Source organism: Pholcus phalangioides, unplaced genomic scaffold (assembly GCF_987345545.1).
Source record: "Pholcus phalangioides strain wild (caught in Gottingen) unplaced genomic scaffold, Ppha-v1.0 ptg000008l_1, whole genome shotgun sequence".
Taxonomy (NCBI): domain Eukaryota; kingdom Metazoa; phylum Arthropoda; class Arachnida; order Araneae; family Pholcidae; genus Pholcus; species Pholcus phalangioides.
Genome location: NW_028301601.1, coordinates 38,451,719 through 38,474,454, shown reverse-complemented (window position 1 = coordinate 38,474,454; position 22,736 = coordinate 38,451,719). Strand labels below are relative to the sequence as shown.

At 34.1% G+C, this 22,736-nt stretch overlaps 2 protein-coding genes across 3 annotated transcripts in view; one reads left to right on the top strand and one right to left on the bottom strand.

Annotated features, from left to right (window-relative positions):
- LOC149084259 (TBC1 domain family member 19) overlaps positions 1 to 1,132 on the bottom strand; it is a 60,402-nt gene extending 59,270 nt beyond the window's left edge. Inside the window, exon 1 of one of the 2 annotated variants that reach the window (XM_089234623.1) lies at positions 1,048 to 1,132. The gene's annotated coding sequence lies outside the window, so the exon portion shown is untranslated. Of the gene's footprint in view, positions 1 to 1,038 lie in introns of both variants that reach the window. The other variant, XM_089234624.1, reaches the window with a different exon arrangement.
- Positions 1,052 to 22,316, top strand: LOC149084258 (ras-related protein Rab-35-like). The gene is made up of 6 exons (XM_089234625.1): positions 1,052 to 1,595; positions 5,220 to 5,270; positions 6,488 to 6,611; positions 15,535 to 15,659; positions 18,453 to 18,577; positions 20,838 to 22,316. The coding sequence occupies exons 1-6, from the start codon at positions 1,544 to 1,546 to the stop codon at positions 20,964 to 20,966; spliced, it is 606 nt and encodes a 201-aa protein (XP_089090751.1). The 5' UTR covers positions 1,052 to 1,543; the 3' UTR covers positions 20,967 to 22,316.
- Positions 22,317 to 22,736: the final 420 nt, after the last annotated feature.

The following is a 22,736-nucleotide window of genomic DNA, read 5'->3' as shown; positions in this document are numbered from 1 at the left end:
TTATTTTTATTATTATAATTATGGTTGTTGGTTTTAGCATGTTTATGCTTGCTTGAGCGTCAATAGCGTCCCACAGCCTCATATCATATTTATTAATCCAGAAATCATATTTATAATCCAGATCTTATTTTTTCATTTTTCTTATGTTTCACGATATTTTTCATATTGTTTTCAATATTTTCTATGCTGGCGATTTATTTTTCTTTGGCACCCGTAATGTGTCTAACGGCATTGGCGACTTTTGATGGGGTCGTCAGACATGTTTGACGCTGAAAAAAAAAGTCGCAGAAAATCGCCAACCTGTCCCTTATACCGAAGCTGTTCCGCCATCTCCTCGACAGAAGCTGAGTATGTAACCACAAGTAAAGCTGCTAATGAGCTGAAGTGGTTGAAGCGGTTGTTCAAAGAACTTATCGGATTTGGTGACATTCCAGTTCTCTATGTGGACAACCGAAGTGCTATAAAGCTGATGTAAAATCCGCAATTTCATCGTTGATCAAAGCATATTGACGTTCGATTTCATTCAGTGTGTGAAAAATGTGAAAATAATGTAATGTCTGTGATGTATGTACCGTCCCGAGATCAAAGGTCTGCTATCATGACAAAGCCATTGTCAAGAGTAATTTTTAATTGTATTTGCAAAAGTATTGGGCTTCATATCAGGAGGGAGTGTTGAATTACGATATCTCGCTAACACCTGGCGACCGAAATATGTAGTGCCGCCAAGTCCGTTCGTCATTAGTCGATATCTGTACTCATGGAGACTGGGTTGTGTATTGTGTCCTGTTACATTTGTTTTGTTTTTTTTGTTTCCCTTTACTATTAATTAAAATAATAATTAGCTATGAACCACTTCGTATTACTTCGCAAACTCCGTTATCAACTCTGCTACACCTTGCGTCTGTAGAAATCGCAAGAAATAGTTACTCACTAATTAGATCTGTGAAAAACACCAATTAACTAAAAATTGCTGCGCTCAAAAAAGGGAGAAAAAAGAAATACTCGATAAATACGACACAAGTTAAAAAGAAAACCGACCGCTCTTACCGACGGTCTTCGCAAGTTGTCGCGTTCGCTTTCATTTACAGGACTTTTATGCCTCGGAAATTTCTCTAAATATGAACGGCTTGGACTCGGCTGATCAACAAAAATCGACTAGACATAAATAGTCTACATAGACGGTTTCCCCCGCCCCACCTTCAATTGAATATGCGCAAGAAGATTTTAAAAAAATTCCATCATAAAATCGGCAGATATTATTTTCCCATCGGAAAACCTTGCTATTATTTCAGAGTAACGAAAATGGAGCACTAGGACGGCAGGTCCATCGTGTTTCAACATGGTCCAGTTGTATTGGGAAATAGATCCATGGGTTCGTAAACGAGCGATTATCGTTTTTTTTCAAAGAAATTTGGATATCGTCGGAAAGAGCCAACGAGTTTGATATTTGCTTGACCATTGAATGCTATCTGTCCATTACAGCTGTTGCTAGAGATGGAAGAGTTCGGTGAATGGCGATGAATTTGGCAGTTGAAATAAAGCCATGGCGAGAGAGTATGACCATTTGTTCAAGCTTCTCATCATAGGAGACAGTGGTTTGTATTCAATTTAAGAATATGTGCATGTCTCCATTGGTAGCGATTGCAGTGTAATTAAATGCAGATTGCATCACTAATTATTTATTTTTTGTCAGAATCGATGCTTTTTGCCAGGGCCATAACTAGGCTGGGGCAACCGGGGCCCCCCCGAGCCGAATTAAGCCCTACAAAAATATACATTTATTTTGTTATTTATAATAACCCTTTCAAAGGGTTTCCCCAAGAAAAAGTCTGCCCCGAGAAGGCACGCTAATGCTGTGGTTTTTGGCTTCAAAGTACGAGTCTCTTCATAGTATTTAGCCATATACTCCTGCTGTAATCCCTGAGCTTCGCACTTCATTTGCATATTGCTTCCATTGAGGATATTCATTATTCGAATTCATGGGCGAAGATACAGGGGTGGGCGTGCCCTCCCCCAGCGTCAAAGATGGAGTCAACTGATCTAATGTATATATGAATTCACATCATCTTGTCCCCCCCCCCCCCCGCCAGACTTCCAAGTCTATCCCGCCTATGTTCTAATGCAGTGTTTCCTAAAGTGGATAATACTGGCATGGTCCTGTTTGATCTTCTATTGCTCCCTTGGACCATTACTATGGATATGGTATAAAATCCTACGAGTTGGCTGAAGTTGGGGGTAATGGGGGGGGGGTGGTATTTCTGAAGGAGAGGGCAGTAGAAAAAAAAGTTTGAGAAACTTCAAATATGGAGTGGGTGAAATTTTGATGTAATGTTAATCAAAAGATAGACTTTGTAGTGTCCTTGGGAACTTAGCACAGTAACTAGGGTTTTATTGTACAGTAGAATTGTTGTACAGAACAATAAGGAGGAAGGAAAATTCACAGAATAGCAATGGCACTTACAATTTGTTGATATATAAGTAGGCCTATATACAGTAGAGTCTCAATAATTGGAAGTGAACAGGACTGAGACTATCTCTTATTACTGAAAACTCAGGTTATCCGGGAGGAACCAATAAAAAAAACTCAGGGGTGGGAGAACTATAAATATATAATATACAGGGTGGTGCATGAGATTTTACTGACAAAGCTAGAGGCATACTTCCAATTAGGAAAAGTATCCAAATAATGCCTAGCGCTCTGAAATGCTATTCATGTTTCAATGGATTGTGTAATTATAATAAAAATGTTTACTTTTTATGTGGACATCCTGTGCTTTCAAAAACCCAATTAGAAAGTTCTTGCCCTATATATATATCTTTTGATGGCAACTAAAAAAATTCTATGTTTCTAAGTGAGATATTCAAGTTTGAAAAATGGAGGAAAGTTGGGAAAGAACAGCATTAAATGCAGGCAGGGCCGTCTAAAGACTATCATGGGCCCCCGGGCCAAGGGGTTTTCCGGAGGCCCAACCTGGTAAATCCTAGAAAATTTCAACCGGATCTCATTTTTGTGAGGCCTTTCTTCTCTTGAGGCCCCCGGGCCATGCGTTAAGATGGCACTGAATGCAGATAAAACGGTTTTACACTGGCATGGGAATCGAGACTTTCTTTAGTCGTGGGCGGAGATATGGCGCAAATACTCTTCAAACTAAAAATAATGTCATTCTTTGGAAAAATGAAACAAAATGTGAAAACAGTAAAGTTTTTAGAAAAGGAATTTCGAAAAATTCCTATACCTCGGATTATCCGGAACTTCAACTTTCGGGATTCAAATTATCCGGTACCTCAAACTTTCGAGGGGAAATATTGAGACTTAACTGTACTTATATATTGTAGACGAAAACCTAAATCTCAAGGAAATAAACCTTTTCTGGGTATTATGCAGAGACTTACTCGAAAGAAAAAGTCATCTGATCCCTACCAGGAATCGAACATGAGTACTCTTGTAAACCGGACAAAGGTATATGGTAGCGTACTTTCCCAGTTTACAAGAGGACTCTATTCTATTCCAGACAAGGCTCATTTCCAGGTTTGAGACCAGGTGACTTTTCTTTCCTCCGTGTTCACTTCAGCATAATATCCAGAAAATGTCTATTTCCTTGATGTATTGGGCTGAAAAAACTGTCAAATGAATTCTTAGTTCCTGTACATTTTTGGTATGTATTAAAACCATGAAACCTTGATATACTCAAGAATCGAAAATAGACTACCTTAACGTTATTCATTCTATTGGACTGGTGATAATGACTTGCATGTACCCCCAATGTATTATGGTTAAGTTATAATACCCAGTTAGGTTTAAATGCATATTTGGCATGTCTCCATTTCCTGTTGACAATATGTCAACAAACACCATTCTCCGCAATTCCTTGGGCAATCGTTCTTGTCAATATTTGTTTTGTATGTAAAAACAATGTAAATACACTACTGTGAAAATCTCCTATATAACAATATTTTGTATTTCTCATCCTGGCACACTTCCTGGAGTGTTATTATATTTCATCTTAAATTTAATTCTGAATAACAATACTTTGAGCTATTTTCTAGCAAGAGACAAGACAGCATAGTGATTATGACTGTCAAATATTGTATAACCAAATCACAGCTTTCAGCAACATGTAGTCTATCGTTGCATCATTAAACTATTGCTAAATTACAAATGGTACTGCTACTCTGAAAGTGTTCTCAATGAACCTATTTTGGTTAAGAAAATTTTTTTGATATGTGTAAGTAAATATTTTACTTATATATGTGCAGGTAAAAATATTGTTCCGGATAATTTGCCACAAGACTTAGAGGTTGCAAAACAAGAAGTGGTTCGACAGACAAACACAGATTTATTTACAGAACAGCAATTTACACGTATTTACAGGCTAACCAGAGAGCTAACAACTTTCTCGCAAAGTTTAAACACAACTGACTGAATCTCCTTGTGTCTCTCTTTGCCTGTCCAGCCTCTTTGAGCCTGTCTAGTCTGCCATCTTGTGAGCGCCACGGTATTTATAACCCGGATAGAAACTTCGAGAAAAAGAACATTCCACAAAATTTTATTTCACAGTTTCCTAGTCGGCGGCGCTACCGTACATACAAAAAATCAATGTTATATAGATAAGCAGAGGTTGGTGTACTGGATTATCATAAACAGCTTTGCTTTAACCATCAAGTGAAAATTGGGAACAAGGATAAAATAAAGTAAAAGCATGATATAATAAGTATGTTTATAATGAGACATATGTTATAACAACAGGTATTTTTCCAATGGTTGTGGGTTTCTGTTGTAACAGACTTTCACTGTGTAATGGAAATCAAGCCTTGAGTCAGGGCCATGTCAGCAGCACCATGAACTTCCTAAAGCTGTGGCAAATTGGTCATAGGTGGAGATAGACTTGGAAGTCTGGGGGGGGGCAAGATGATGATGATGATGTCGTCGATTCATCTATACATATATGCATTAGATCTGTCGACTTCACCTTTGATGCTGGGGGGGGGGGCAATGCCCCAGGGTATCTCCGGCCATGAAATTGGTGTTCTGGAGCCCCTACCTAGCTTGAAGTACCTGCATTTGTTCGTATATACAATCACTGTAATTTTATTCTTTGTACATGTATCATTTTCCTGAGTAGCGCTGAAAGTTTCTACTGCGTATACTCGTTTTTAATATTGGCATAAATTGTTTTGTTTTTCTGATATAACTTCATTTATGCATATTTCTTTAAAAGGTGTTGGGAAGAGTAGTTTGCTTCTTCGTTTTGCTGATAATACTTTTACAGGTATGTTCCAGTTACTTTTTAATGATGAAATATTACAAAATTTGCTTGAATGCTTGAATCTTAACCTCCGCCCCCCCCCCCTAATCAGATGCTTGCTTTCATCTCCAGCTTTGAAAACGTGTATTTTCTTCTTAACATTGTCATCAGTTGTAATGAATGTGGTAGTCTAAGTCGATAAAACACTCTCTTAAGGTCTGTTTGCACAGGTTATGTAATTTAGTAAGTTACTAAATTTTAGGTGAATTCAGAGTGTGTAAACAGTGCATTTGAGTTGTTAAGTAGTCGAATGATTTAATGCATTGCTTCCCAACCTTTCTTGTCCACTTTCTTCAGAAATTGTTTTCTCCCATTGCCCCCATTTATCATTACAATGCAATCTAACCCATAAGTTCCTATGTTATAACCGTAGCTTCAACCACCCCCAGAACATTCCATTGCCCACATTGGGAATCACTGATTTAATGGTTAAGTAGGTAAGTAATATAGAATACCGTCTATTTTTTCGATTAAGTTGGCACCACGCGCATATTCCCACTGGTGTATGCACGTGCATAGGTTCGTATCATCCAATGACTTCACCCCTTGTTAGTTATGTTGGGACACATCCCCATATACTTGATGACATGAAACTACTTAATTACTTGACTCCTGTGTAAAGAGGAAAAATGTTCACCAAAGAATGTTCAGAGATTGTAAGTTAGTGCTCATTCAGTCCTTGTCTAAACCTTTCCTTCCGCAGAGGTACAACAGAAAGTATATGATCGCAAATCACATTGCTACAGCAAGAAGTCTGCTTGCTGAATGGTAAGTTCACCAATTTCTCTGATACATGAAAAAGCCACTTGAAATCATTTACAAACCATGAGTCCCAATCTACTTGCCTCTTGTGTGCAGAAAATGACTTGTTGTGACAAAAATTATAAAATGACTTGTTGTGACAAAAATTATAAAATGACTTATTATGACTATACCTATATAAACGGGGACACCAGATAGGTGCCATAGAAAGAAAACATCAGACTGGGACAGATGTTTTGTGTGGAAAGTGGTATTTCTCGTTAAACAGTTTGCCCTGTTTCAAAAAAAGAGTTAACTATAATAGCTTCAGCTTCAATGTTGTATTATTTGTTTTATTTAAAATAGCCTAATATTTTTAATTCATCATTCGTGCATTTATTCTTCCTTCATATTTTTAAATTCCATATTTATATTCTTAGGTAATTATATCACAACCATTGGAGTTGATTTCAAAATACGCACAGTAGAAGTAGACAATGAACGTGTGAAGCTCCAGATATGGGATACAGCTGGACAAGAGAGATTTAGAACCATAACCTCAACGTAAGCCTCATTAATATCGTTATTGAACACTTGTATTGTGATTTTTCTCTTTAAGGCTTTTTATATATTTTTCCTTAACCTTACTTGAATTTACAAGATATTGTTACAAAAGTTATGTAAATAATCATTATTTATCATTTATTATGTAATTTTTCACCTGTAAATAATCATTAATGCAATTCTCTGTAAATCTCGCCAAATTGATGACAAACTTAGCAAGTTTGGCAACAGCAATGATTTAGTGATATCGCAAAGAGAAGTGTAAAGATATCATCAGAATCTTTGATTTTTCTGAAAGGTCTATTTTCACCTATAAAGTGGCGGCATTTTCAAGAACTAACAGTTTGTTGTGAAAGAGAATTTTAGTCAGAAGACAAGGACTTATTTGTAGGTCACGCGCTCTATTTTTAGTTCTTGTTTCAAATTGCTGCTTGTGAATACGTGTATATAGCTGTTTTGTAAAATAACTTTGTTATGTCTTTCGAATTGCTTTGGGGTTTGCCATTTCAAGTGCTTGTGAGAGACATCCAGAAAATATCTTGCCTAACCCAATGTTTGTATTTCGACTTTGCTGAGATAGATATCTTGTCTCTTTTGAAGCTTCTTGTTTTGGTAATGACTAGCCCAGAGATTTGCGCACCTCTCAGCATTTTTTCATATCCTACCTTATCATCTCAACATCAGTGGTCTGGACTGAATCTGGACAATAATCCTTTTCATGGGTCTGTCCAGCCAAAATTTGGGTCTTGAAGCACAAAATTCTGTATCTGAATAACAGACCCTTCACAAAATGAAAATTAATGAAACCATAATTTGGCATTTCATTTCTTTAGTGATTAATTAACTAGCTTATTTTGCTTCCCATAAAATTACTTATTTTTCACAAAATTAATAATAAAATAAAAATAAGGACAATTTCACAAAAACAGGACCATACAAAAAAGTCTTGACAGACCCTTGCTTCTTCTGTCCACATTTTGATGACTGAAAAAAGGCAGTGTTTTAAATCAATATTTTTTCCTTTCTTTTGTCTAATTCAAGGTGGTAGATGAATGTATGTAGGTTCCATTATTTATAATAAGTAGAACCTCGCAATTATCCAGGCTAATGGTGGGGAAGGTAAACACAGATAATCGAAAAACATGGTTGAACTGCCGGGAGTAAAAAAAAGATTTAAAATAAAATTGGAAAAAAAGGTATTTATTTATTTTACCTGTTGTGGAAATGATTATCTACTGTATATATTCATATTATTTGTGCAGAAAAAAACTTATAAAAAATTACACTTATTGAATGATGGCCACGCTACTAGTACATTGGGTTTCATTTATGGCAGAAATACAGTAGAACCTCGATTATCCAGGCTAATGTTGGGGAAGGTGATCATGAATAACACACCAAAAAACATGGTTATCCTTTTCCTGTCAGCCATTCTGCACAGTTATGAAATGCATTATGAGAATGACACAAACAAGGACTAGCCCTAATCCAGCTGATAAGCCATGGCGTCACATGACTACATCCAAAGTTACGCCATTTTTGTGCCTTATTTTTCATTTACAAAAAAACAATGCATTTTAACCAACTTCCCAGCATTTCCTGTAATTGGCTGTAAATCTTCCAGTGCTGATATCCCAAGGCAATGTTCAGTTCTTATGTGTGCATATGGGGGCTGCCTTTCAACATGTTGGCGTGGGAGTTAAGCTCTGATAATAGGGGGAGGGGGACAGTTCTATAAAAGAATGAAAAAATTCAGTTCTACGAAACAGAAATGTGTGTTTTTATCATAACCTTCAGAAAATCTTACATAACCAATGATAAAAACCAACAACACGGATAGAGAAGAGCTGGACATGAAATTGAAATTTTTGTAGCATGGTTAATCAGTTTCCTGGTTAATCCTTGATTGGATAATCAAGGTTCTATGAGGAGGTTCATAGCTGCCAAGTCTCCCGAATTTTTCGGGAATCTCCCGAATTTTAGCTTCATCGCTCGACCTCCCGAAAAGTTCTTAAATCTCCCGAATTTTTACGAAATTCACAAAAATCCCTAATTGTCCCTAAAAATTCCCTACTTCGTTAAAAAAAATCCCCGTTCATGAAAACAATCCCTAAGGAATTTCTTGTGGGGCATGAATTTTTTCCCCCCTTTCGAAATGACGTCACACGTCGTAAATGGGGAAATTCCCTTTTTAAGGAAGTTTTACAAACCCTCTGATGGTAACAAGAAAGTTGTTTGTCTCATCGTGCAGGGAAATGGCTTAGCAGCCAATAGTCCTGGATAATAATTGAAGATTATAGTGACGCGTATATGGTCAAAATTTCTTTTGTTGAAGTTACGTACGTGCGATATAACAAAACATGAATACTGATGAACAAAAACATATTTCATCAATTTTAAAGATACTTATTCCGATGAAACGTTCCAGAAGAGGGCCGACTTTTCCTTTTTGTACAAGTTGTGTTACGGACATAAGCATCGGTCATGGAAAGACTGCCATCATCACTCGTGAAATGGAAAAAAAACAACAAAAATCAAGCAAGTGTCTTAGTCAGTGTTCTTCAAAAATTGACGCTTTTTTCCTTCATCTTCCGATGATTTTGGGGTCATTCGCGCAGAATGTTTGTTCACAGCATTTCTAATTGAACACAATATTTATTTTTACATCATTGAAGTTTTGGCCTCCAATTTCACTTGTTTTTTGCGTAGGAATTTCACATTCCCAAGGGTTTTACTTCCATGTGTGTAAAATCCCTATTTTAATTTGACTTCAGTTTTTGAGTAGGGATTTTATTCCCTACGCTTTAACTTTTATGTTTGGAAAATCCCTATTTTATTTGGAAAAATCCCTATTGTGTTTATTAGGGAGTGGTTTTAGCATAAAATACGGGTTTACGCGAAAATCTCCCGAATTTTCATTTTCAAAAGTTGGCAGCTATGGGAGGTTCTACTGTAGATGAAGATATTCTTCTGGGTTTATTGTTCCCAAAGTTGAAGTGGGGAGCATCGAAAACATCCCCATGGAATAGTAAATCACCACATGCTGTAGACATTGTCACATACTGGGATGCACCCCCTCCATTTTATGACATTTACTCTTTCACGAGAAGAAAGGATACTTGCAGATGGCCAAGGAGCTAGGTGAAGAGGGTTGGGGGACAGAACCAAAAAGAAAAGGGGAAGAGGGATGTTTGATGGAGGTTTTTGGAGGCCACAAAAACATGAGCTCTCAGAGAAAGTTGCCATTATGTAAGATAATGAAGGTGATATCGATCAAATATTAGTCATTATCTAAACTATGTCAGATTTTTTTTAAACAAACTGATGCCGGCATCAATGAAAAGATGTCTGGCACAGCAAGGCTTGATACCTAGAAAAAATACCTAGTCAATGGCTAAATTTCTCAAGTTCAGAAAACTATTTGGGACAATTTTTTTTTTTTACTTTTCTGGGATTTAATACCCTTTTTTCATGTTCAAAGATGCTACAACAAAATCAGAAAATCTTATCCGTAGACTCTAACTTAACAATTGCACATAGAAAACTTCAGGTGTCAAAATTATTTTCTAGTTGCCCTGGCAATTTCGCACCTGGAATTTGTTAATGATGAAATGCAGATAATAAGGCTGTATTTTGCATTGCGTCTGTATCTGGGAATTTTAGATGAGGGCTAACAAGAAATGATACAAGCTCATACAGGCTTAACAGTTTTGGTTCATTGGTTTTTGCATTCTAGGGACCAATGGGTCTCTGGCTTGGTAGGTCTAGATTAAAATCTAGCTTAGTGAGACACGTGAAGTCATAGCAGTTTTTTACTGATTCCAAACTGCACAACTAAGTCTCTGTCTAATTTATCCTTATGTGCATAAGTTGATCTTATCCTAACTAAATACTCAAATATTTTCAACTGAATTTTTGAAAAGAGTCGGAAACAATTTTGGACTGGTGGAAATTCGATCTGGTGTTATTGGCACTTTGGTAAGCTACATAACTAGCCTATTTTATTTTCAGCATCATTTGTTTTTTTACAATTTTTATAGGATTTAGTGATTCTTTTCCATAAAAAAAAATTGTGTTTGTTTTATCACGAATAGAAAATTTTAGGTACTGATGCCAATTTTTTAGTTGTTTTGTCAACCTGGCTTTTTTTAAGAAGCCACCAAGATTAAATCTCGCTATTTAGTTCATCGCATTTAAATAAAATAAAATAAGTTTCAGCTGTCATTCATACAAAAGGGGTCTTCCCTCAAGAACATAGGAAATAAACATAGGAATAAATTTAAAACCATCATTCTGAAAAGTTATCGCATTCAGTCAAAAAAGTACATGGATCAGGGGTAGGAACTCTGTGCCAATTGCGCCATCCTGTTCCAATAGTGTATTTTTGTATTTTATTGCGCCAAAATATCAAATTTTTGCCTCTGTATGCCCAGAATTTCAAAAATCTAACTAGTTTTTCGTTGAAAGAGTTGCTGGAAGTCCAGAAATTTTTGCAAAATCAGAGAGAAGGACGCTGATTTATATTTATTTTTTATTTTTTGAATAAATTTTCGAATTTTCCCAGCAAGTGTTTGCAGTTGACTTTGCCTCCGAAAATTGGATTGGGATAATTGCGTCCCTTATTTAAACTATTGGCCCTTCATGAGACTTTCCATCGCGAAACCCCGATAATATTTGTGATCGTGCAGCTGAAAATGGTTTGTAATGGTCTTTCATCTTTGAAGCGCAAATACAAGTTTTCAAAAAAAGAAAAAGAAAAAACGTCGCCACTGCAGGCACAGCAGGGATTACTATAGTCCAGCGGTTCTCAACCTTTTTTGACTCGTGGAGCCCTTTTAAGTAAAAAAATTCTATGGCGGAGCCCCTAGGCCAATTTTTTAGTTATTCAAAGTTAGATTTATTTTTACTATTAGAAAATGTTTATATATATATATATGTATATATATATATAATTATTTTTTTAAATTTTACTGTTTTTATTTTCCTCGAGCAGCCGCGGAGTCCCTGGAGAGGGCACAAGGAGCTTCCAGGTTCACCGGTTGAGAACCGCTGTTATAGTCGATCGTCATTATGTCAAATTCCTATGTTGCGTGAAAAAAATTCATTCTTTGAGTAAAAGAGCAAGTCCACTGAATTACAAATTCTAATTCAGCAACTTTGCCGAATAACCAGAGTTAAATTGCCAATGTCGCCAAATAATGAGCATTAAACCGCCAATCTTGCCAAATAACTAATGTTAAGTCGCCAAACATTGTGTTGATTCTTCTGAAATTTTCCCCCATTTTGCAACAATTTCTTTCTGAAAAAAAAATTAACTTATAAAAGTTTTTTAGCCCATTTAAACTGCTGCTGCTGTTCCAAACAGCAAATCATGTCCTCAGTAAGCAAAAAAATGTGCCATCTTAAATATACCGGTATGAAAAATTTGTCACAAGAAAAATAAGTCTGCTTTTTTCTTCATTTTTAGCTTTGCTTTAATTCAGTGTTTCCCAAACTCTTTTTATTCACCCCCCGTTCTTCAGGGATTTTTTCCCTCTCATAGCCCCTAACTCAAGCAAACCCGTATGATCCTATGTCATAGCTGCCAAGTCTCCCAAATTTTCTGGGAGTCTCCCGAATTTTAGTTTCATCTATCAACCTCCTGAAAAGTTCTTAAATCTCCCGAATTTTTATGAAAATCTCCCTCATTTCCATTTTCAAAAGGTTGGCAGCTATGTTATGTTATACTCGTAGTTTTTTTTGCCCCCCCCCCTCCCCCGAGGACCATTCCATTACCCACCATAGGAAACACTGCTTTAATTCATTGCTTTTTTCTTGTAACTAGAGAGGGGACAAATATTTGGTTCTTTTTGCCGAATATCTGCATGAAGTACATCTAAGTACATCAAACTAATTTTTAAAAAATATGTTAATTGGAATTTTTCCTATAAATTTAAAATTTACTGATTAAATTTTGTGGCGTATATATCCTTTCCTGTGAAAAAGTTTGTCGGGGGAATTTCTAGAGCAGTTGAAACATGAAACTGAAAATGGAAAGTTATTGCAATAAAAATGGAAGTCGGCATGAATTACACACGTTGACTACCTAGACAAGATATATATGTATCGAGCTACTGAAAAAAAAGGCAAAAAGGTAGGCAAAGTACACATCTAATGAGGAAAAAATTTGAAAATAATTCGTAATTTAATGCATTACTAGTTGAAAGTGAACGGTGGTATTGGTTGACATTTTTTTTAATTATTTGTAAAATTGTAATAGGAGTTTAAAAAAACTTTTTCTGTTAGTAATATTAAAATACAATATATCATCATTAAATTTGATTTTCTCTCAGTATCATGTCAATAAAAATCCCTCAATTATTCAGTTTTTAATATTTATTTAAATAGTAAATTGCATAATTAAAATTCTATCAATCATTTGAAATAACTAATAATTTTAACTTCAATTAAAAACACCAATTTTATTTATAATTGTGATGAATTTTAAGTAAATTGATATTTTCCGCCGAATAGTCTACATTTGGCCAAATCAGTAATTGTCCCATCCCTATTTGTAACAATAATTCTGTTGCCCTAATTTATACATCCTTGCTCTAAAACTGCTACATATCCTATATTTTGCTGTTCCGATAATTGCTCCAAAATGGACTTTGTCACTTCCCACCCCCTGATGGATGTATAAGGGTCATTCCCAAAAAAAGTGTACATTCTACAATTTTGAAATGAAAAATTCAAAGTTGAATTTTCAAAATAAAATTGATCTCAAACTATAGCCAATGACTTGAAGTTTAATATTTCATAAATACTTTTCACTTTTATTTTTCAACTGAAAGTCATGGATTAGTCCACTTTTAAGAAAACAAATATCACTCTTAAAAAAATTGTTATATTTTTGTTGTTTTTATCTCTTATATATAAAATATTGAAATCGGGTTGTTTTTATACGTATGTTGAATAAAAAGGCGTTTTTAAATATTTTTTTACTTTTTTCTGTCGTTTTGATGGTTTTCCATGATTTTTTCGAAATAGCACATGGAAAAGGTAGGGCCTCCAAAAAATGGCTCGGGGATCCATGATGTTCTTAAGTCAGCCACCTCGTTGGGCAATTTGTCTGTTGTGGCGTTGTATTTGTATTTAAGTTTATTTTTTACATATATTTGGCTTCTTAAAATCAAAAATTTTTATTTCTTACATTCATTGGGTTGGTAATATATAATTTAATATCTTAGTTTGTGCAGTGTTCTCTTAAATTTTTCTGCCTGTGAACTGCAAAAATGCTTCTCGTAATAGAGTGGACATCATTGTAACAAAGCGCACAGAAATATTTAACTGAGAGAAAGATATCTCAAATATTCTTAATAGGCCATGCAAATACACTTTTATTTTCTTAAATTTTATACAAAATTTGATAGGTGACTCAGAAACTCCTCTTATAACGTCCACCCCATGACCAAATTCTAAGAACATGCCCACCCCCTTATAGTTTGAATTTTGGTCTGATAAAATTATTGAAATTTGGTGAAAGTGAACACTGGACTTGTTCAGCTGTATATATATTATATCATCAGGATGATTTTTCTTTTACTTCAAAATTGTTTGTTGAAATTGAATAGTATATCAGATTTGATGTTGGTATAAATATCACGCTTATACCTCTCACATTAGTGATCCAGAGTAGGCTGAGGAAGGGGGAAATAGAGCTTGAAAACAAAAATAATATAAAAAAATGATGATTCTGTACCATAAAATACAGAATGTATTGCCATATAACGACCGTTACTTATACTAAAATGCCCTTGTGATACATCTCCCTGGATCTGTGCCTGGCAGTGATGTTGGCAATCTGTACTACTCAACTTTTGTATTTAACTGAAAAAAATAACATGATGGAAAGTGGAGTAAAGAGTTTAAATATAATAACTTATTAAATTTAACTTAAAACTTCAGAATCTCTTAACTAAAAAAACTTGATTGTAAATCATAGTTTTCCATTCTGTTGCATTACTTAAGTTTCTGGAAGATGTAACAGAGTGGGCAAATTATCCTAAATAATTATTTTTCATTAAAAATTTAAAGGATTGATGAAAACTTTTATTAGCACATGGAGATATACTTCAAATTATATCACTTGATGTAGATATAGATGAAAACAAATTTCAATTATTTATGATAAGGATGTAACTGAGTGGACATTCCACAAGGATAAATGTTGTACAACATGAATCTTAATTCGTTTTTCAAAAGTCAAATCAAAAAAAGTTGATCAAGTATTAAAAGTAAACCTTTCAATGAGGACAAAAGTGTTATCAGATTTAATCTGGCATAAAAATATATTTCCCAAATGGCCCATGTTTTAAAATGGGGAAAATTTTTCGGGATTCAAACAAAAAAAATAGTTTTTCATAAGAAAAAAAATCTTTTCTTCAAAATTTTACTGTCAGTTTCATTCATTTATGGCATATATATGTAACATTATTTTCAATTGAAAAAAAAAAAATTTAGATTTGCACCAAATTTAGCACTTTTTTTCAACTGGGACAGCCAGATTTCAAGGTTTTGCTACAAACAATGATTTTTAAAAAGATTAGATACCATCTGAACCAAATTAAGAAATGCCATGTGACAGAGAATTAAATGAAGTACTAGAAAAAAATTAAAATCACTACCAGAGTGCTCTGAAATTTTGTAAAAAAAAAGTACAAGGTCTCGGAAACAGTTTGTACACTTTTTTTGGAAATGACACATAAAATGTATACTGTTAATTTAGTAGATGTATTTTTATCACTTTAAATTGTCAGAGAACATGGTGCATCAGTTAGTAACTAACGAAAGTAAAATTAGATTACCAATAGATTTTTTTATGGGAATTACTATCTTCAATCCTTAAATTTTTATTAATAATAAATCTTAATTCTTTTTGCAGTTATTACAGAGGAACACATGGAGTTATAGTTGTTTATGATGTTACAAATGGGGAATCATTTGGAAATGTAAAGCGCTGGTTGCATGAAATAGACCAAAATTGTGAAGTAGTAAATCGAATATTAGGTATGTATGTAAATTTCTGTATGTGAAAATGAATAAAGTCAGACCCCAACTATAGGAGAGATATCTTGACATAATATAAATATTAGATAAAACTCAATGACTATATCTTTATTACTACTTAACCATACTTGCACCTCGTACACATTCCTCCACAGAATTTTTAATGAATCGGCACATGCTGGACAGTACGTATGTTCCGAGTGTATTTGTGTCCATAATGTATTTATTTTGTCGAGTTGTGCTTGTTTTATGTTCATGATGCCATCTGTCTTCCATTTTCTGATGTAAAGACGGAAATGCTCGAATTTTCATGTTATGTCAGTATCGTGTTGTAAGTCTGCCATCTCTCTGCAGAGAGACTTTTTTCAAATGGGAGATGGCTCACGTTCATGCCTCGAAGCTGGAACCACTGTTGATATTACTATATCTACTGTTAGCCACACACACAAAAATCATGTATCCACTCCAGTAGAATCCCCCCCCCCCCCCATAAGGATACCAATACTTTAATAAATACAGCTTTTCTCTCTAGAGTTATACTTGAATAAGTGCTAAAATGGATGTGTGAGATTCTTTATAAAAAGAATTACAGTATAGTCTCTATGTGGCAAACTTTTATAAAACAGATTTTTTGATATAACAAAATTTTATTTCTCAAATTTCTATGTTAATGTTTATTGAAAATTATTTTTCAACATAATTTGAAGTTTTCAAATCAGATTTTCTGTGCAAAACGTTTTTTCATTTTTTAGTGCAACGAGCAACTCTGTCATATAAAAACTTGGGTATAACAGAGTTGTCAGCTGCTACTGATTATCCATAGTTTATATATACTGCTGCAATAAACTACAGGGTTACAGGAGATACTCTCAATACTATGGGAATCAGTCTAAAACAAATCTGTCTTTGAGTTTCTTGCAGTGTTTTACTTATTTTTATTAAATTGCATCAATCTTAAGGATGAGTTCATATATGCATGTGAGAGAGTTTGAGAGAAGACAAACTCAGAGCTGATCTGTTTTGTCTGTGCGTGGAAGTTTTCTATAAATCTGGGTCTGAACCTGCCGTTTTACTTGATACCCAAATCAGGATTAGGTTTTTCATGTCAAAAACTGATTTAAACTGTCAAAAACTGCAGGGGTGGGAACTCTGTGCCGCACTGCGCCAAAACTAATATATTGCGCCATCCTGCTCCAATAGCGTATTTTTGCATTTTTCTGCGCCAAATAGCGAATTTTGCTTCAGTATGCCCGGAATTTCGGAAAGGACGCCAAAAAATTTTTGTTCCTGCTAGCCACGAAATGTTTCTTTACGAGAAGAGCGTGTTTTATTCCACTTAAACTATCGGCCCCTGATCGGGCTTTCCATCGCGAAACCCCGATATTGTCCGTGATCGTGGAACTGAAGACGGTTTGCAATGCCTTTAAGCTTTAAAGTGCAAATTCGAGTGTTTCCGTTTAAAAAAAAGTCGTCATTGGAAGCAGCAGAAATTACTGTAGTCGATTGTCATTGTGTTAAATCCCGATGTTTCGTGAAAAAAATTTTCATTCCGGGAGTAAAAAGCGCATGTTCGCCGAATTACGAATGTTAGTTTAGAAACTTTGCAGAATAACGTGCGTTAAATCGCCAATGTTGCAGAATAATGAGCGTTAAATCGTCAATCTCGCAGAATAGCGAGTATCAGATCGCCAATCTCGTTCCCAAAGTATCAGTGATTATCTAGATAATTTAATGACAGAAAATCAACTACATATATGATATAATAAACTTTTTTAAACACTTATCTGTTGTAAAAAGAGTACAGCAGAAGGTTTATATCAAAGCACATACATAAGGAGTTGAAGAAATATCAAGAAGGTCAAGAATATCATCTTGAATCAGAGAATTTCAAATCATTCCATAGTTTTCCCTTCAGTGTTTATGCTATGCTTTATTCAAATTGTATATATTATAAGGGGGGGGATATATATATATATATTTATTTATTTGTCCAAAATAATTCTGTAGAGAGTAGGAAATAATTTTACAATCATATTAAATATTTATTCTGTGTATAACATAGTCACTTTAAACATTACATGAAATTAACATGTGTATTTCCAATGGGAATTTTTATATTGAAAAGTAATATTTGAGGTTTTTGACACGGGTTTTGACATGACAGTTTGAACCGTCAAAAACCTGTCAACCCTGTCCCAAATGCATAAAAAACTTCTTTTCCATTAAAACTGCCCCACACTCTGGGTTAAAAACAGGTTTTTGAGTTGTTCAGTACATTGGGTCTGGACCCAGCTTCATTTGCATTATGCATGATTGAGCTTGTGGAACTTGTTTTGGAAAGAATGTTTCATTGTGGGTGCAATAGGAGTTCTGATACAAAGAAAACAGGGATGGGGGTCTGTTTATATGGCCCACAAAGACACATGCAGGTTGGGATTGCATTGAATATTCATGAATTATTAAGGGACTCTCTACGACCTTGAAAAGTTGCTTCAGGGGGTACTCGTGCTTTCAGCCCTCTAGGGTCCAGTGCTGATGAGGTGCTATATTTAATACACTTTCAATTTAAAATTTTAAAAAAATTAAATTTTTGAATATTTTTTTTTATTGTACTATGATTATATGATGTCCTGCCCCTCCCCCCATGGCAAAGCTGAACATTCATCATTACTGACAAAGCCGAAGCTTTAAGCCAATGTTGGCATGTCTGGAATAATATTTTTAATTTGATATTTTTATATTTTTTTATTATTCTTTTTCTCACAATCACAATTTTTGTCAAATTGTTTTCAGTGGGAAACAAGAATGATGATCCTGAAGCAAAAATTGTTTTAACGGAAGATGCTCAAAGATTCGCTGATCAGATGGGTATACAGCTTTTTGAAACCAGTGCTAAAGAAAACGTGAATGTGGAAGAGGTATGCAAATTTTATATTGATAATAATTGTATATGAATAATCGAGATGACAGTAAAATATGCACAAATTAATCATTATATGTAGTATTGAGTATGGTTACATCTTGGGCAGAATAAATATACAGTAAAACCTTGATATGTTGTCACTTCATGTTATTGAGAAATTATGACTGCTTAAGAGGAGTGATGCCTTAAGCGAAGTGCCATCAGTTTTAATGTGCAGTATTGTGAAAATCGTAAAAATTTAAAGTAATATAACATTTATTAAAATATGAATTAAAATTATATTAATAAAATTTGTAGATTGCAAAAGAAAAAATTGAATTTTTTTCCTTTTTTTAGAGTTTTTATTACTTATTGTGTTAAAATATACTGGTACACTTTGATTTATACTAGTAATTTTTAATTTAGACTGATCAGAGCAACTGTTAGAATAGTTAGATTTTCTTCACAACAGAACTACTGCATATCAATTTTACATATAGATGAAATTTAATTTCAGTGTTTTAATTCTTTGAGCAGTTCATGAAACAACTACAAGGTAATCTTGGTAAAATTCACCAAGGTAATTATTCACATACTAACTACAAGGTAATCTCGAACACAGGATCCACTTTGAGGGACTTGTGGAGGACCCGGGGTAGGGAAAAGCACACATTAGTAGACCAACTTTGGAAAAAATGTCTGGTTTTCCAACAAGGACAATTTGTTTAAATTTGGAACTCTAAATTAGTGGGGCCCATGCAGAAATCAGGTCTTGCTCAAACAATTCTTAGCGTTTCAAAAACTTTAGTTGGAAAATTAACTTTTGCATAACTTTCATTACTTGAACTGTTCCGTTTTGGTACATAAGGCTTTTATGGTGACTTTTAAGCATATGACAATGCTGTTAACAAGCTAGTTTTTTTTAAAGAAAGCCATAGAAATTATCTGTTCCTCTCTCTTCAACTTTTCCATGGTGACGAGTAAACAAGGGTTTAATAACATTGTTGTCTATGAAAGCTGGACAGGCCTGAAGAAAAATGACGACTTAACAAGATTTTACTGTTTAAAAATTTTGATGTTGATAAGGATTAAATGAAAAAATTATGAACTGACTGTTAGCATGGTATTGGCCTAAATAATCTAAGCCTACCAACTATGTAGAAATATCCCAGCTCAATGTCTATATCAAAAACTACACAGATTTTTCCAAAGGTTTTTATATTGTTAACCATAACATCTTTCTTTCAAGTAAGTATGTGCATAGATGTTTTTAGGTTATCTCACTGAATGGTTTAAATCCTACCTCATAGAGATTATAACAATTTTTAGTGGTGCTAAATCTTCCCATCTTTATCTTTCCTGTGTTTCCCAGGAGGTCTATTTCTTTCTTTTCTTTGGGTCCATTATTGTTTTATTAATGAATGGTTTAGCTAATAATGCTAGTTGTTTGATATATTATAGCTCTAATATATATATATTAGCTCTAGTTGTTTGATATATGCCAGTGGTTCTCAAACTTTTCCCAACCGTGGCTTCCTTGGCCCCATCATCATTTATTTGCAGCTCCACAGAGTATTCTAGAAAAAAATCACTTCAAAGCACTGAACGAGTATATCTATATACCGACTTTTCGCGATGCTTTCGACAGAAGTTGGCGATGCTCTCTAGGAACCATGGTGCAAACTTTGAGAACCACTGATATTATGCTGAGGTTAAGATCTTCAGTGTTATCAAAATTCTGTCTATAAGCTCCGTTAATATTAAATAAATTGAAACAAATCATACATCCCATTTTTTAGCCCAAATGACAATTTTATTTATTGATATTAATTATTTGAGTGTAGTTAGGATCAGCCTATGTATGGATTATTGTCTCATTCTTTTTTAGCAAATTACGTGTTGTTTTGTTTGATTTGGATTACCTTCCCTTCTTTCCACCCAACATTTTGCTTCAATTTTTTGCATCAGGTTTTTCAATATTTTTTTGATGCAGTTTTAAATCAGCATCAGAACTTTTGGTCATTATTCTACTTTAAATCGTAGGAGGAAAAATCCCCAAAATTTTATTTTCATTTATGAAGGAATTTTTTTTTCTTTTGGAAAAATCCTTTTCAGATTTGTCTCTGGTTTTTGTACAGGCTTCATATCCATGTGAAAAATCTAATTTCCAGTCTTCAATGTTGGCAGCTATGCAAATTGAATAAATTGATATTTTAATGTGTATTTGTTTTGTTTTTAGCCATATAATTAATATATTTTTCTTGCATTTTGGACAGATGTTTAATGCTATCACAAGAATGGTGTTGAAAAGTAAAAAAGACCAGAAAGAGCGGCAGCAACTGTCTCACGAAAACACTGTCAAGTTACAAAAAGCATCTCAGAGAGGCAAGAAAAAGTGTTGTTAACAAATATGTATGTGAAATTTTTCAAGACATTTTGCTTGCGCGTATATTTTGTGTACCTAAAATAGAAAAGAATACAATTTTTTTGCATGCACATGTCATGATGATTGTCTTGGCATATGTCAAGTCAGAAACTTTTCATTGCAAAGTTTTATCACATAGAACTCCATCCTGTCAAATTGGTCGATTTTGATATTTCAAAGAAAAATACGAATAAAATGAGATCGTGGAAATGTGTCAACATGTCTAATAAGTGAACTGTTGATTCAAAGAATGAGATTTCAGTGATTGCAATATTGTAAGAGGGAGAGAGTGGACACTTCCGTTGTGCACTTCCTTCTCCATCATGCGTGATTCGATCTTACCAACTTTTTTAGGACTTTTTTTTTTTAATGAGCACACTCTCTTCATTGCATTTTCAGCTGTAAACTTGAAAACTATAATTATATATACATAAACTACCTACAATAAACATAATGTGCATGCTTGGATGACAAATATGAAATTTGGTGATTTTTTTAAAAATATATATATTGTAATGAGTTTTTCTTTTTTGATTATTTCATAGCATTCTCATATGACATGCTAACTGGACTTAATTAGTACTTGGGTTTGTTATCACACTTCCAAAATATTATGCAAAATTTTTGATAGATTTAGGTTTTTTTGATGCTATATGCCTGTAACGTGTCACAGAAGCATTGTTATATATTGAAATTTATATCTTCTTTTTGCTGTTCAATTAAGAGATCATTTGTGTGCTTAGCGCTATAAATAAAAAAAGCATCAATTTTTTTCCTTTGAAATGTTAGAAAAAATCAGGATTTAAAGAATTGTGTATTACAAAGTTATTTATATGCATTTTCTTATATATGAGAACTATAGGTTAGCATCATTGTATATTATAAGACAATTTTTTTAATGCATTTATTAATTATGCATTTTACTTTGTAAGAAAGACATGTTTATTGCAAGTATTTTATTGTTTTAATGTTTATGAATCGATAGTTTTGATTCTTTTATATAGTCAGTTGTTTGTTCAATAAAGTAATGAGTTTTTTTTTTCCAATATCAGTTTTTCAAAATTGGGGGAAATTAATTTGAGCATTTCATTTTAGGCAAATTTGTCTTCCACCAGAGAAGTGTTTTAAATGATGCCTGTCAGTATGGTATTTCAAACATGTACAGAAACCTGAAGTCAGTTTAGGATCAAAAATTGTGTATAAAAGTTTTATGTTGTGGAATTTGAAATAATGGTGAATTAAGTAATTCTCTAAATAGTTTGGTACAAAGACTTGTAGTTATAGGTAATGCCCATGTAATTTATGCAATAAAAACTCTCTTTTGCAGACACTGGTAGGACAAAAAAAATTGTCGATAAGAGGGGGAGGGAATGTGAATGTTTCATTGTATTTGTTCTTGCAAGTGTTCTTTTTAATGGGTTTGGGGTCATTTAAGTATTACGTCAACATCAATGGTGTGGGGTTTGAATGATGCTTACGTCGTCACCTACCCTTTATAAAAATATTAAATATTCTTAATACTTACTGAGTGTGCCAAAAAACGAGAAAAACCTTTTCCCCTAGTTTGTGGGTACCTGAACTAACATTCTTCCTATTGATAGTTCCTCTATATTAATGTTCCTCAGATCTTTTGAATGATCTAAAAATGTGTTGTAGGCTGCTTAAGTTCTTTGGAACTGTGCTGCGTACTCAAGTGATCCGTAATTAGGCCATAGGCAACTTGAGTGATGTAGAACTGCACCAGGGGCCG